Below are 16060 nucleotides of genomic sequence, written 5' to 3'. Positions count from 1 at the left end.
AAAGGTTGGGAACCACTGGTCTAGACCAATGAAAATATTGCTGTATTTCTGTAAACCTATGATTTTTCCTTATGTTGTAACCCAATAAGATTATTCTGATTTGTATTATAAACCAATGAAATCATCCCCTAGAACTCTGAGCCAATGACAAGTTATTATAAAATATGCATAGATCATGTATTTTAGAATGTATAATGAGCTTATAAAAGATGTTGCACACCTTTGTTAAAATGCGCAGCTAATTCTTTTGATGCTCTCAAGAGCAAGGCTGAGCCCAGTAGCTACTGAATAAACACTGGCTTTTTCTAATTCTGGTCTGAAGTCTCTCTGCCTCCCTTTTCCTGCTTTTGATTTATTATTTTTCCCGCTACATTTCAGCAAATGACCAGCAAATAAACATACCGAGCATAGTAAAGGAGGCTGAAGTTGGTTCCTGGTTCCCAGTTCCTTATTTACATTTCCTAGTTCCTCAATGATATTCAGGACAATTTCAAAGCTCTGCACCCCAAAATAAAGATTGGACCACCACACATCATACACCCCCACATTCAGGGGACTGTGCCATCTGAGAGGGTACATGCTGGGTCCTGGTCCAAAATCTGATTCTTGTGCCAGCAGCTCCCAAGTGTGGTGTCCCCCGGACAAATGCACATACAGACACTGGGCTCAGCTGCACCCCAAAACAATCTATACCTATTTTCATATTACAGATCTAAAAAATAAGGTTAAAAAATGCAAGGCTTAACGATGATCTGGTGCAATAATTTCCCAAAATATTTCCCATCCCAGACCTGGCAACCCTACCCATAAAGCCTTGTTACTTAGCATTTATAGAGCACTTTCAGTCTTCAAGGCACTTTACATAATCACGAATCCTTACAACAGCCCTCTTGCCTTCTAGGAGTGCCTCTTTTTCTCCGTGTGTGAGAATGAAGCAAATATTACAAAGTGTATTTGCAAATATACACATTAGCAGCGTTGTGTCATCTGAGGGGGAAAAAACTTGGCCCATGCAAGCTGCAGCCACACGTTTCCACAGGCCACTTGTTCATGATCTGCAGTAATAGAGTAACATGGCTACCCCATCAGAATTTGACGCCACCAGGTGTCACTGGCGTCCCAAAGTAGAGAAAGAAGCCAAGTTTATATCAGGGATGAGGAGACTTCTCAAGGGAGAGCAAAAGAGAGTGCTTCCCCATCACTTGGGGTTACCAACATCCAGGGGGGGCCTGGAGATACAGCTGATCTCCAGGCAACAGGGATCAGTTCCCCTGGAGAAAATGGCTGTTATAGAGGGGTGGTCCCTAGGGCTTTATATTCCTGCTGAGCTCCCTCCCCTTCCCAAACTCCGCCCATCCCAGGCTCCACCCCCAAATCTCTAGGAATTTTCCAACCGAGAGCTGGCAACTAGGGTTGCCAACCTCCAGGTGGTGAATGGAGATCTTTGGAAGGTGGGCTTTATGGCATTGTACCCCACTGAAGACCCTCCCTTCCTCAAACCCTACCATCGTCCCCTGCCGACTGAAAATCCTCTGCCATGTCCGGAGCAGGGGTTTCTTTTGGGCGGGATCATGTATGCGTAAGGCTGCAAAAAGCAGTGTTATCAAACACATTTGTTACAAGGGACAGATATCACATAAATGTCACTTGGTTGGGCCGGGCCATGCTCCGCCAGCCCAGATCAGGAGCTGGGGGAGGTAGCTAGGTAAGAGCTCTCCAGGGGCCATATCAGGCCCGTGTACCTTGACACTAGGGTTGCCAGGTCCCTCTTCGCCACTGGCAGGAGTTTTTTGGGGCGGAGCTTGAGGAGGGCGGGGTTTGGGGAGGGGCTTCAATGCCATAGAGCCCAATTGCCAAAGTGGCCCTTTTTCTCCAGGTGATCTGATCTCTATCGGCTGGAGATCAGTTGAATTAGCAGGCGATCTCCTGCTACTCCCTGGCAGTTGGCAACCCTATTTGACACTCCTGTCATAAAGTCCACAAGTGACCATTTTCTCCAGAGGAATTGATCTCTGTAGTCTGGAGATCAGTTGTACTTACGGGAGATCTCCAGGCCTCACCCAGAGATAAGCAACCCTTGTTAGAAATGCAACTTTTGTACTTCGTTTCATTTCCAATCATTACCAAATAAACAAGTAGGTAGTAATATTGCTTATTGCCCCTCTAATATCAGTAATTCATTTGATTCTTCAGCAGTGGCAGAGAGATCCACCAAACAGCACCCTGTGTTCCAAAGCAGCCACTATCTCCAGGGGAACTGATCTCTGTAATCTGGAGATGGGATGGCCAACCTCCTGATGGTGGCTGGAGATCTCCTGAGATTACAACTGATAGAGATCAGTTCACCTGTAGAAAATGACGGCTTTGGAAGATGGACCCTATGGCATTATTCCCCACGGAAGTCCCTCCCCTCTCCAAACCCCACCTGCAAAGTCTCTAGGTGTTTCCCAACCCAGAGTTGGCAACCCTTTCTGGAGATCAGTTGTAATGCTGAGAGATCACCAGGCCCCACCTGGAGGTTGGCAACCTTAGCTTGATGCATGGGAAAAGCCCTGCCTTATGTGCTATTCATGCCGAATCCCTTTCACGAACTGCTGACAGTTATTCTTGGGCCGGAAATTGATGATTTTACAATGGTTTGATTAATGAGAGGACTTACCGCAAGCAGCGGGGAAAATACTATCTACAGATAAGAATCCTGCCAGGCCTTAATGTGTTCCCGTTTGCAGAGCGCCTTCCCGCTTGCCAATTATTCGGGGCTCATGTGCCGACATGGGTCCGGTCTGCTGACAGCTAAACAAACCCCTGTTAAGTCGACCAGCTGTGTTTACTTTTCTCTTTGAACCACTCATTTGGAGCTACCTGGAAGAACAGCTCAGCTGCTTACCTCGGCCTGGATACCCCAGATGGATGGATGGATGGATGGATGGATGGATGGATGGATGGATGGATGGATGGATGGATGGATGGATGGATGGATGGATGGATGGATGGATGGATGGATAGATAGATAGATAGATAGATAGATAGATAGATAGATAGATAGATAGATAGATAGATAGATAGATAGATAGATAGATGGATAGCTAGATAGATAGATAGATAGATAGATAGATAGATAGATAGATAGATAGATAGATAGATAGATCGAGAGAGAGAGAGAGACAGAGAGAGAGAGAGAGAGAGAGAGTGAGTGAGTGAGTGAGTGAGTGAGTCCCAGGCTCAATAATGGGTATTAATATATTAACATAATGTTATATTAAATAAGCTCAGTAATACATAGATTGTATCCAGGTTTGAGAATAAATGTTTAAAATTATGATTAGTTAAAGATTTATTTGTTTGAGTACATTTAAAGATTAGCATTAGATGGTATAGAATGAATTAGCTCCGCCCCGTATGGTATTTGAGGAGGATCTTGTAGATATGGAGTACAAGATATGACTTTGTACAAGGAGTGTAAGTTGTATGTGTGTTGTATTTGTCTTAAAAATTATAAAAAATATTAATAAAAATATATTAATGGCTGCCATGATCTCCATGGTAGATTGGGCTGAGCCTCCAGGTGGGACTGGCAGATCTCCTGGAATTACAACTGATCTCCAGGCTATAGAGATCAGTCCCCCTGGAGAAAATGGCTACTTTAGAGGGTGGCATTATACCCCGCTGAGGTTGCTCCTAGGTAGGGTTGCCAACTTCCAGGTACTAGCTGGAGATCTCCTGCTATTACAACTGATCTCCAGCCGATAGAGATCAGTTCCCCTGGAGAAAATGGCCACTTTGGTAATTGGACTCTATGGCATTGAAGTCCCTCCCCAAACCCCTCCCTCCTCAGCTCCGCCCCCAAAACCTCCCGCCAGTGGCGAAGAGGGACCTGGCTAACCCCTACTCCTAGGGTTGTCAACTGCATGTTGGGACATTACCTAGAGGTTAGCAACCCTAGTCAGAATTACTACTTTTGCACTTGATTTCATTTCCAAACAGTACCAAAGAAACAAGCAGGTAGTGATATCGTTTATTGCCCGTCCAGTATTACTAATTCATTTGATTCGTCAGGAATCCCGTCTCAGGGAGTCGAATAAGCGCACAGGAGGGGATCCAGCAAAACAGCACCCTTTCTTTTACTTAGTAGGACAACATTTCAGAGCTCAAAGGTCAGTTGTGCATGAAGCTTTTGTTCAAAGCCCGTACCTCCGAGAGAATGGTAATGCGTGGAGCCGTTCATTTGCCTTCAGCCGACTGTAAGCAAATGTTTACCCGCCGCTTGCCTTGGAAAGGCGCTCGTGTTTTCCCAGTTGACCATCACACGGGCAGTCTCTTAGTCATGTGTTTGCTGTCTGCAAAGCCAGCTCAGCCTCTGATTGTGCTTCCTTAGGAGACACCAGCCAGAAAAACAAAACGGGGACTTAAACCTCCCTTGGAAAGGTTTCAGGATGAATAGCGCGAGAGACATTTTAAAGACGGAAAGACATCCACGTGTTGTGGACCTAACTGGACAGGTCGAAAGTCATGGGTGATCTTTGGCCAAAAGTAAGATCAGAAGTGGGCGATGACGATGGAGTTAGCAGGGTAGAGTTGACTGACAGTTACGGGAGCATCATTTCCCACATCACGGGAGTTTCAGGAGTAAGGGTGGATTGTCCCGTTTACTTAGGTCATTTATGCCAGGGAGTTTTACCTGAGGTTCGTTGCTCTCTGGACCCACACCTTTCTGTTGGGAGTCTACGCACCAGCAGTCTCCAAGCTCAAACCAAGTCCCCGCCCTTTAAATGCTGCTTGGTAACTGGCTTACTTGTAGTGCTTTCTGTGAGAGAAGATCCTCCCCCCCAAACCCAATTGCCGCATAAAAAAGCATTTTAAGAACAACAACAAAAAAAACAGAGCAATCTGAAAGGGTGGGGGAAGAAATCCAAACCTCGGTTTTAAAAAGCCTTTCTTGTGCTCAGAACGAGTTCGCGGGAAGCAGGAAGTATTTCAATACCCCCCTCTGAACATTGGCTGTGAGAGAAACCAAGCTTACTTGCCCCACACTTTGCCTTATGCATGGGGATTTCACCCGGGCTTTGCTCAGGGAAGATAGAAGAGTTGGGTTAACAGAGGAATGGGAAGACCCGGACATTGCGAGGGCTGGGCACAAGGACACCTCTAATGGATGGAAAACTCATGCAGAACTCCAAGGAACAACCAAAACAGACCGGGGGCGAACATGAATGAAAGTACCCATGGATAAATGACCCTACAGGGACAATTAATTACTCATGGCTGCTCCCCTGGAAGGCCCTCAGTGTACATGAATACACTGAGGCCATCTTGGACCCAACCACCAGTGGCATGGAAGAAGTTGCTCATTGCTATCACTCTTGGTGTAGTGGTTAGGAGTGGTGGCCTCTTAATCTGGAGAACCGGGTTTGATCCCCCACTCCTCCACATGAAGCCAGCTGTGTGGCCTTTGTCTAGTCCCAGTTTCTCCGAACTCTCTCAGCCTCACCTACCTCATAAGTTGTCTGTTGTGGGGAGAGGAAGGGAAGGCAATTGTAAGCCGGTTCGAGTCCTTAAAGGCTGAGAAAATTGGGGTATTAAAAAAACAACACCTTCTTCTTCTTCTTCTAGCTTTGCCTTGTGTTGGGTTGCTCCTGGACTGTTTTACTGTCTTGATCCGTCCCTGTTCAGGAGTGGCTGCCTTGTGATTCTTTTGTACACACCCTTTCAAACAGCAGTGTCATAGGCCAGATCCACGCGTTTTCAGCTGTTAGGCTATCACAATCATTCACCTCCAGGATTTTCTTGGCCATACAGAAAAACATAAATGTCGAGTTGCGGCCAATTTATGGCAACCCCATAGGGCTTTCACGGCAAGAGATGAATAGAGATGGTTTGCCATTGCTTGCCTCTGCGTAACAACCCTGGATTGCCCTGATGGTCTCCCATCCAAGTACTAACCATGGCCATCCCTGCTTAGCTTTTAAGACTCAATGAAATCGGGCTAGCCTGGGACACCTAGATCGAGGTACAAAAAATACAGGAGGTGAATTGATACAACACCACAGTATCAAATGATGTGTGACTCCTACCCGCAACATCCGTCTCCTACCTTAATCCAGCATTAAAGTAGTTAACTTCTGTATTGTCCAAGCAGCTACTTCAGGGGAGAAATGAAGTACTGTTGTTCCTCTTTGGCGCAGGCTGAGCAGAAAATTAATGGCCACCCCCTTTGTCCCTCGTAGAAAATAAGGGATGATACTTGCTCAATAAAAATGGGGTCTGCTGTCATTTGCAAGCATCCAGCAGCAGCCGTCAGCTACTCCTGGGTCTTTCAGCAGTACTAATTTAGCAGTGAATGACTCTGCTGGTCAAGTATGAATCCATATCCAGCAATAAAACAACAGGGGAGCATCAGGGCAAACACACTATATAAACGTTAGGAGGGTGGGAATGGAGGAGGAGGAGGAAGAGGAAGAGGAAGAAGAAGATTTGGTTTTTATATGCCGACTTTCTCTACCACTTAAGGAAGAACCAAAATGGCTTACAATCACCTTCCCTTCCCTGTGGAGGAGTGGGGAATCAAACCCTGTTCTCCATGTTAGAGTCCACCACTTACCATGCTGCTGGGGAAAGGGGTGGTCTGTGCCGTTTCCCTCAAGAAACCTGTGAGTGTCAGGTGGTCCACAGTGTTCTGCCCATGCTGGTCCTTGTTCTTTCTGTGCAACTGTGTGGGTCGTCATGGTCTAAGCGTTGGATGGATGTCAACTGCTGGTAGCTGCACCATACAAATGGTCGGCGGCGATTAGCAACCCACTATCAATGCCCTGTCAAGCCAGCTCTTGTAAGTCATCCTCAAATGTCACAGACGCCATCTATAGAGGTCAAACCGGGTATCAACTTTCCCTTCCTGCAAATCAGAGGGGTCAAAATTCAGTCCAAGAATCCTACCTTGGCTCTGGTGACCAGTCCATTTCCTTGGTGGTCATGCCTCCTGCAGCACCATAGAGTTCCACATTCTTCATCCCATCCCCAACCAAGCTCCCATATTCATATTCCTGAGTGAGCATTGACTCTCTTGCTTTCCCCTTCTTGTAATCCATAATTTCAGCTCTGGTACATTTCCTAGTCCCAATTTTGCCTCCCCTAAACCCTGACTTCCAGCCCCCTGCCCCCCTGCCAAGGTTCATTATTATGGCTGCATGAAACATGGGAAGATGGTGGTAGCCATTAAAGTCGATACGAGACTTCAAGGTGAAAGGGGCTATGGCTCAGTGATAGAGCATCTGCGTGGAATACAGAAGTTCCCAGGCTCAATCCCCGGAATCTCCAGTTAAGAAGGACCAGGTACTAGGTGATGGGAAAAACCTCTACCTGAGACTCTGGAGAGCTGCTGCCAGTCTGAGTAGACAATACTGACCGTGATGGACCAAGGGTCTAGATATGGAAGGCTAGATATTGTTTGCAACCTGTGCCGAAGAACAAGAGGAAGCAACACAAGCCATGATCCATTGCAGGATTTATGAGTTTTAAGCAGATCTACCAACTGCCCTGCATAGCTGTCTTACAGTCTTTTCCCACCAGTAGGGTTGCCAGCTCCGGGTTGGGAAATACCTGGAGATTCTGGGGGTGGAGCATGAGTAGGGTGGGGTTTGGAGAGGGGAGGGACTTCAATGCCATAGAGTCCAATTGCCAACACAGCCATTTGCTCTAGGGGAACTGATCTCTGTCGCCTGGAGATCAGTTGTAATAGCAGGAGATCTCCAGCCACCATCTGGAGGCTAACAAACAACAACAAGCACTGATGGCACACAACTTATATAATGGCATAGGTATAAAATCCCATACAATATATAACAATATACAGAAAAACCATGTGGTCCCGAAAAATCTGTAAGGTTTACAGAAGGCGCGGTGCTGCACCAGATGGCGACGCGGCTCCAGTCGAAGCAAAGGCAAGGCGGCGCTCCGTAGAAGGTAGGGGGAAAACCCGGACAAGAGTTTTGTAGTGCAGGACATTTGTACCTATGACATTATATAAGTTGTGTGCCATCAGTGCTTGTTGTTGTTTGTTAATTTCCTACTTAAGCATGAGGTTTGTTTTGAATCCCACCATCTGGAGGCTGGCAACCCTACCCACCAGTGAGGAAGCTGAAAATGTCAGCCAAACAAGGTCACGGCCCTGATTCTATTGGAACACGGTCTCCAGAACTGCATAGGTCATTTTTTTTCCAGCCAAGGGCCAGAATTCAGCGAGTTTAAGGATGAGGAAATAGATGGACTAGAATCTGCCCACCCCTGGTCCATCCTCCTAGGTCATTCTCTGAACCATGGTGGGTCTCTCACACCTCAAGCACCAGCAGGCTTCCATCAGGTACTCCCGGACTTTTCTATAACCCAGCACCACAACGAATGAACTGGTTGAGTAATAAACGGAAGACAGGATGCTGTAGAGAGCGTTGAGGATGCTGTTTTCAAAGCTGTTCTTGATGTACCCCGAGGCAATGGCAATCCACACGACGTCGTTGGAGATCCAGCAGACCACGTAGATGGAGAGAAGTGAGAGCAAGACTTTCGTGGCCTGGGCCGTGTGTTTGTTCCAGCCACTGTTGGTGACCGCGGAAGCGGCCTTCACTTTCCGGCTGTGCTTCCAGAGGAGGTCAATGATGAAGCCGTTGAGGATGACGACCAGAATGATGAAGACGAAGTCCAAGCTGACCGAGGCATATGTGGTGAACTTCATGGCGAAGCTCTCCGTGGATCTCAAGCACGTGGAGGTGGCCAGGAAAGCTATCGTCTTGTTCCTCCCATCAGCCGTCTTCTCGTACAGCATGTAAGGGATCTGCAAGACGATACTGAATACCCAGCAGCCCGCGAGGGTGATGTTGACGTATTCCCCTTGGTGCCTGTAGATGAATTTTGACCATTGGTGGTTGGGCCTTCGGATCTTGATCAGGTGGAGGAAGCTCAGGTTCTCTACGGACCAGATGCTGATCAGTCTCAAAGTGTGGTACGTATACAGCAGGATCCTGCAGCCCAGCTCACCAAAAACATTGGTGCTGCTCACGATGAGGAGCCCAGGAATGGCCTTGTAGCAGCAGAGGAAGAGGTTCACCAGAGCCATGTTGACGATGATGCGGTCCAGCGGCTGGAGCGACCTGTGCCGGATGGCGTTGCTGATGAAGGCAAACAGGACGATCAAGTTGCCCAGCATGCCCATGAAGGACGACAGGTAGATGATGATGGACGTGGCGAACATGAGATTGGGAGTCATGCTGAGGAGAGCCTTTGGGAAGGCCCCCTTTCCTTCATGTCCCGACTGGGTTTCAAAACGCCTTTCCGGGTCGGTTTGGTGACCTCCAACACATCCCCTTGCCTTCTGCACAAAACCCCTCAGGAGAGCTATTTTCCCAACCTCAGGGGGTGGACGGCAGCTTTTACGTACTGCCTGTTCTCTTTCTCTCTCACACACACCCCTTGAGTTACTCAGAGGTATGATTACTCTGCTATTTGTTTAAGCCGTGTTATCTTATTTTGCTGAAAAGGGTCAGGCAGAAAGCAGATTAGCCAGCGGCCGATATTAGACACCGGAGAAAGCAAGGGAGAGAAAACCCCAAGACTGAACACATGAACACATGAAGCTGCCTTATACTGAATCAAACCCTTGGTCCACCAAAGTCAGTATTGTCTACTCTGACTGGCAGCGGCTCTCCACATTTATGAAAAGCCACAAAAATACTTTCTATTAAGAAGACCACTTGAGGGTAAAATGTGTGTGAGGAGAAAAAAAGATGTTTCAGACCACCCCTGTCCTCCTAAGGAAGAGTTCTGGAGAACTCGAAAGCTCACACAGGTTTGTGTCATTTTTGGTGGTCTTAATAAACAGCATTCTCATTTTGCTGTCTCCCTGCCATGCCTGCCCCCAATCCCAGGCTTGTCACGATCGGACTGCGATGTGTGAAATTAATTGCTCGGCATTGAGCTGCATTTGGAAAATGCGATTTTAATTAAGCCAGTGTGCGTCACAAAGACATATGGGGCCAGCCAGGAGAACATGAACATGTTAGCGAAAGGGGGGGGGATCGTTGCCAGGCACATTTGACAACCTGTGGCAAGAGGCACACTCCGACGATAACCTACCGGAGCATATCGGATCCGCATCGCAGCAAGATAATAAAGGCAAAAGGTTCCCCTTCAGAGAATACTCACAATGCTTACCCGTTTTCAAAATGAGGAAATTCTAAGTGAAGGCAAACACACATGAACACCCATGAAGCTGCCTTATACTGAATCAGACCCTTGGTACATCAAATTCAGCATTGTCTACTCAGACTGGCAGCGGCTCTCCAGGGTCTCAGGCAGGGGTCTTTCACATCACCTACTTGCCTAGTCCCTTTAACTGGAGCTGCCAGGGATTGAACCTGGGACCTTCTGCATGCCAAGCAGAGGCTCTACCACTGAGGCACAGCCCCCGCTCAAGGCAAGCCACCTTAATGTCTGGTGGTAACACATATTGCAGAGTCAGAGGTTTCTGCCTCAATTTCTTTACCAAATTGGCATAGCTTTCCTTTTATTACTAGGCACTTTTGACTGGAGGTCTTCATCATAAAAACCCCCACTACTATAAAACAAAACAAAATGAAACACATAGCAGAATAATAAACTACAAAACACATATATTGTGACTGTGAGGACTGGGAGATCTACAGCTGCATGTTCAGATGTGTAAAAAAATAAACCCACTCACATGAACACATGAAGCAGCCTTATATTGAATCAGACCCTCAGTCCATCAAGGTCAGTATTGCCTGTACTGACTGGCAGCCGTTCTCCAGGGTCTCAGGCAGAGGTTGTTCACATCACCTACTGTCCAGTCATTTTAACTGGAGATGCCAGGGATTGATGCTGGGACCTTCTGCATGCCAAGCAGATGTTCTACCACTGAGCCACAGCCCCTCACCAATGTGTTCTTGCACACTTCCAGTGCCAGCAACTGTTTTGTGCATGATGGCATAAAATGTGAATCAGACTTCAAGCATTTTACCCTCCATGAGCTAGCTGATTCCTGGATTTGATCTAGGAGGGCATTTACGCATACAGAGCTGATGTGCATCAGAGGTGCACATTACGCCATTGCATGGAATAGCGGCAGCATCTAAGTGGGGTGGATGCTTCTCTCACTTTCCCTAACTGGCCCCTAAATGTGAAAGCAAACCACATGCACAGTTTTCAGCTTCAGACTTTGGATTCTGCTGCCATCTAGTGCTATTGTCTTGTTTTTAAATTTTAAAAAACCCAGCTCTGAAGAAGGGCAGATCTGGAAACCTACCAGCGTCCAGAAAATGGGCCTGGAATATGTGTTCCTGTCCCTCTACAGATATGCTAGTTGGCCTTTGAAATGCAGAATTAATCATGAACAAATGCTGTTTGAAACCATCAATAATGTCTATTAGTAGAATTGCCATTGCTAGAGGAATAGAGAATAAAACTGCTGCTATCATACTGCCCTTGTACAAATCTATGGTGAGACCACACTTGGAATACTGTGTACAGTTCTGGTCACCAACCTAAAAAAGAAGATTGCAGAGAAAGTGCAGAAAAGAGCAACCAAAATGATCAGGGGACTAGAGCAGCTGCCCTATGAGGAGCGGTTAACGCGCTTAGGGCTGTTTAGCTTGGAAAGAAGGTGGTTAAAAGGAGACATGATAGAAGTCTATAAAATTATGCCTAGTATGGAGAGAGTGGACAAGGAGAAGCTTTTCTCCCTTTCTCATGATACTAGAATGCAGGGTGGCAGATTCAAAACAAGATCAAAGGAAGTATTTCTTCACACAAGGCATAGTTAAATTGTGGAACTCCCTGCCCCAGGATGTGGTGATGGCTGCTAACTTGGAAGGCTTCAAAAGGGGGTGGAAATGTTCATGGAGGAGAGGACTATTCATAGCTACTAGTCAAAATGGGTACTAGTCATGATGCATACCTATTCTCTCCAGGATCAGAGGAGCAGGCCTATTATATTAGGTGCTGTGGGACACAGGCAGGATGGTGCTGCTGCAGTCGTCTTGTTTGGGGGCTTCCTAGAGTGGTTGGCCACTGTGTGAACAGACTGCTGGACTTGACAAGCCTTAGTCTGATCCAGCATGGCCTTTCTTATGTTCTTAGTTCAGTAATGAGTCATTGGCAGCCAGCTCTATAATGAATCCAATTGAGGCCGTCCCCTCAGAGGTGGATTTTGGGAGGGGGCAAACCCCTCTCTCATCTGCCCCCACTCTCCCTTGCCAGCTGGCCAAACTCTTTTCCTGGAGCCAGATGTTGGAGTGCCAATTCACCGGTGGGGGTAGGGGATCCCCCGCTCCCAGGGTCCCATCGCCCGCAGTGGTGGGATATTTTTTTTTAATGCAGCCAGATGTACTTACCAGAAATTCTTCATAGGAACTGACAATGGTAGCTCTAGGAATCACTAGAAACACTATAGTAAAACCATATTCTAGTGACTCCTGGAGCTCACTTCCAGTGTAAACCTCTAGTGATTCCCAGCACTAGCCGAGAGCCAGCATGGAGTAGTGGTTAAGAGCAGTGGACTCTGATGTGGAGAACCGGGTTTGATTCCCCACTCTTCCACATGAAGCCAGCTGGGTGACCTTGGGCTAGTCACACTCTCTCAGCCCCACCTACCTCACAGGGTGTCTGTTGCAGGGAAGGGAAGGGGATTGTAAGCCGGTTTGAGTCTCCTTAAGAAGAAGAGTTGGTTTTAATAAGCCAACTTTCTCTACCACTTAAGGCAGAATCAAATCAGCTTACAATCACCTTCCCTTCCCCTCCCCACAACAGACACCCTGTGAGGTAGGTGGGGCTGAGAGAGCTGTGACTAGCCCAAGGTCACCCAGCTGGCTATCTGAAGATTGGCAACCCTAGCCTGGCAGGAGTGCCACAAGGTCAAGGTCAACCCTAGCCTGGCAGGAGTGCCACAAGGTCAAGGTCAACCCTAGCCTGGCAGGAGTGCCACAAGGCCACATGACAATAGGTCTCCCTCCATCACAACTTCTACGTGGCCCAGGTGAATCTTCATTATGCTGCATTTCACAGCCCACTCCCATGCAGTGGCAGAGGTGTCCTCAAGATGGCAGCACAGCACACCGCTTCCAGATAGTCCTCCTTGCTGGGAGGAAGGAAGATGTCCCAGATCGTCACACCTGGCCTGGAGAGCGCTCCAGGTGTGCACAGGAGCACGGTACTCCTCCCCTCCCTCAAAGGCAGGGCACGATACGGGGTTCCATCTTGCTGTCATACAGGGCTATTATCCTACAAAAGTTTGTCCACCTAGGGTTGCCCACTCCAGGTTGGGAAATACCTGGAGATTTTGGGGTGGAGCCTGAGGAGTTTGGAGAGGGGAGGGATGTCAATTCCATAGAGTCCAATGGCTTAAGCGGCCATTTTTTTCCAGGGGAACTGATCTCTGTCGCCTGGAGATCAGTTGTAATAGCAGGAGATCTCCAGCCACCACCTAGAGGCTGGCAACCCTATGTCCACCCATAAGTGTGGCACTAGCATAGGGTGTATCTTTTCTCTGGCAAATGAGAAGACCAAGGTGATATGGCGGGTAAGGGATGCTACTAGGGTTCCAGCTGATTGAGATCAGTTCACCTGGAGAAAATTGCTGCTTTGGCAATTGAACTCTATAGCATTGAAGTCCCTGCCCTCCCCAAACCCCGCTCCTCAGGCTCCGCCCCCCAAACCTCCCACCGGTGGCAAAGTGGGACCTGGCAACCCTACCCACTAGGGGTCACCATACGTCAGCTGTGACTTGATGGGGGGTGGAAAGGGCTGTAATCCTATGCACGCCTACCTTGGAATAAGCCCCTCTGAACAGAGTGGGACTTCTTTCTGATTAGACATGCCAAAGATTGCTCTGTAAAATTACTCTATCATTACAGAAAATGGTCCACAGGCTGTGATAAATGCCTGCAGAAGGGGACGAAAGAGAAGGCCTGACCTTTCTATAAGAGGGGAATAATGAAAGAGGGGGAAGAGAGAATCAGGAAGAGGAGAAATGCTCCACTTTGCAAAATAACCAACTCTGCTCTCTGGAAGAGTTCAAAAGCTAACTCATGCAGAGTTTTTCCCGCAGGCACATCAACAATGGATGAAGAAGAGAACATGCACACACACAGGAGGGGCAGAATCATGACGGTCTCTTGCCTAGGGTTGCCAACCTGCAGGTACTAGCTGGAGATAGCCTGCTATTCCAACTGATCTCCAGCCGAAAGAGATCAGTTCACCTGGAGAAAATGACCGCTTTGGCAATTGGACTCTACGGCATTGAAGTCCCTCCCCTCTGCAAACCCCTCCCTCCTCAGGCTTCGCCCCAAAAACCGCCCGCCAGTGGCGAAGAGGGACCTGGCAACCCTGCCCTTGCTTGAGTAGGCAGAACCAGGATCCAAGTTTCTGCTGCACTCCCCACCTATGCAAAAGAAGGATTGAGGAACATGGCTTGTGGGTAGGAGGAGAGCAGGGCAGCCTATGGGAGAGGAGGAGCTCAGTGTGTAGAGTCCCCCAGGCCATCTCAAGGGCTGTGGTCACCAGTAGCTACAGGCACTCTCCAGTTTTTAAGGCCAAGTGTTTGCTGGGGTTTCCAATGCACTTTGGGATGGGCGCCATCAACATTATGTGCCAACAGCTTTTTAGGTTCAGTAATATGAGAAGGGGAGGGGCCGTGGCTCAGTGACAGAGCCTCTGCTTGGCATGCAGAGGGTCCCAGGTTCAATCCCCAGCACCTCCAGTTAAAGGGACCAGGCAAGTAGGTGATGTGAAAGACCTCTGCCTGAGACCCTGGAGAGCTGCTGCCAGTCTGAATAGACAATACTGACCTTGATGGACCAAGGCAGCTTCATGTTTGGGGAGGGGCTGAGGTTCAGTGATAGAGCATCTGCTTGGCGTGCAGAAGGTCCCAGGTTCAAGCCCCAGCACCTCCAGTAAAAAGGATCAGGTAGTAGTGGATGGTAAAGACCTCTACCAGAAATCCAGGAGAGCAGCTGTCAGTCTGAGTAGACAATTCTGACCTTTATGGACCGATGATCTGATTCAGTGTAAGGCAGTTTTGTGCATTCATATGGTTCTTTGCATGTCTTCCTCGCACAAGGACTGAGATAATCTTCTCTGTATTGTTCCAGTTTTTGTGTGTGTACTGCTGAAGCACTCTGCATATGTGTATTGTAATAGCTGTAGTTTATGCCACTGTTTAGAAGTAGAGATGCTTCAACACCCACCAGTTTGACTGTGGAGCTCGACCCTGTTTGGTGGGTTACTTTCTGTGTATATTCAAAGGATATGGTACAATACATTGGCAGCATTTTACTCAGGCATGTTAGAATCATAGAGTTGGAAGGGACCACCAGGGTCATCTAGTCCAACCCCCGACACAATGCAGGAAATTCACAACTACCTCCCCCCCACCCCCATAGACACCTCCTCCATGTCCAGAAGATGGCAACCCCCCCCCGCCACACACACAAACACACACACACACACACACACACAACCCTCCAGGATTTCTGGGCAATCTGGCCTGGAGGAAAATTGTTTCATGACCCCAAAGTGGTGATCGGCACTACCCTGGGAATGCAAGAAAGGCCCACAAGAGCCAAACACTGATGCAACCCTTCCTGCCCTCCCTCTCATGATCTGCCTAAGTTCGCAGAATCAGCCTTGCTGACAGATGGCCATCTAGCATCTGCTTAAAAACCATAGGGTTGCCTGGTCGGGGTTGGGAAATACCTGGAGATTTTGGGGGTGGAGCCTGAGGAGGATGGGGTTTGGAGAGGGCAGGGGCTTCCGCGCCATAGAGTCCCATTGCCAAAGCAGCCATTTTATCCAGGGGAATAGCTTATGCTATTCTTCCCCCTCTCATTTTATCCTCCCCAAACAACAACCCAGTGAGGTAGGTTAGGCTGAGAGTGTGTGGTTGGCCCAAGGTCACCCAGCGAGCTTCCTAGAGGATTTGTTTTGCTCATCTTCTGGGCAAGGAGTAGGGGTCACTGGGGTGTGGGGGGAGGGAGTTGTGAATTTCCTGCCATGCAGAGGG

The 16060-nt window shown here is 48.1% G+C and overlaps 1 protein-coding gene and 1 non-coding gene across 2 annotated transcripts; both read right to left on the bottom strand.

The window, feature by feature from the left end:
• Nucleotides 1-8290: 8290 nt before the first annotated feature.
• LOC130482896 (vomeronasal type-1 receptor 92-like) lies at nt 8291-9253 on the bottom strand. Its single transcript, XM_056855772.1, has one exon. It carries the CDS (start codon nt 9251-9253, stop codon nt 8291-8293), a length of 963 nt encoding a protein of 320 aa, XP_056711750.1.
• Nucleotides 9254-15071: 5818 nt separating this feature from the next.
• Nucleotides 15072-15175, bottom strand: LOC130483146 (U6 spliceosomal RNA). The gene has a single exon (XR_008933568.1). It is a non-coding gene; the product is annotated as a U6 spliceosomal RNA (small nuclear RNA).
• Nucleotides 15176-16060: the final 885 nt, after the last annotated feature.

Source organism: Euleptes europaea, chromosome 9 (assembly GCF_029931775.1).
Source record: "Euleptes europaea isolate rEulEur1 chromosome 9, rEulEur1.hap1, whole genome shotgun sequence".
Lineage (NCBI taxonomy): Eukaryota > Metazoa > Chordata > Lepidosauria > Squamata > Sphaerodactylidae > Euleptes > Euleptes europaea.
Note: the sequence above shows the minus strand (reverse complement) of the source record. Positions and strands in the feature narration are given on the sequence as shown.

Coding starts and splice junctions, on each gene's coding strand:
- LOC130482896 (XM_056855772.1), bottom strand. CDS start 9,253: ATGACTCCCAATCTCATGTTCGCCACGTCCATCATCATCTACCTGTCG.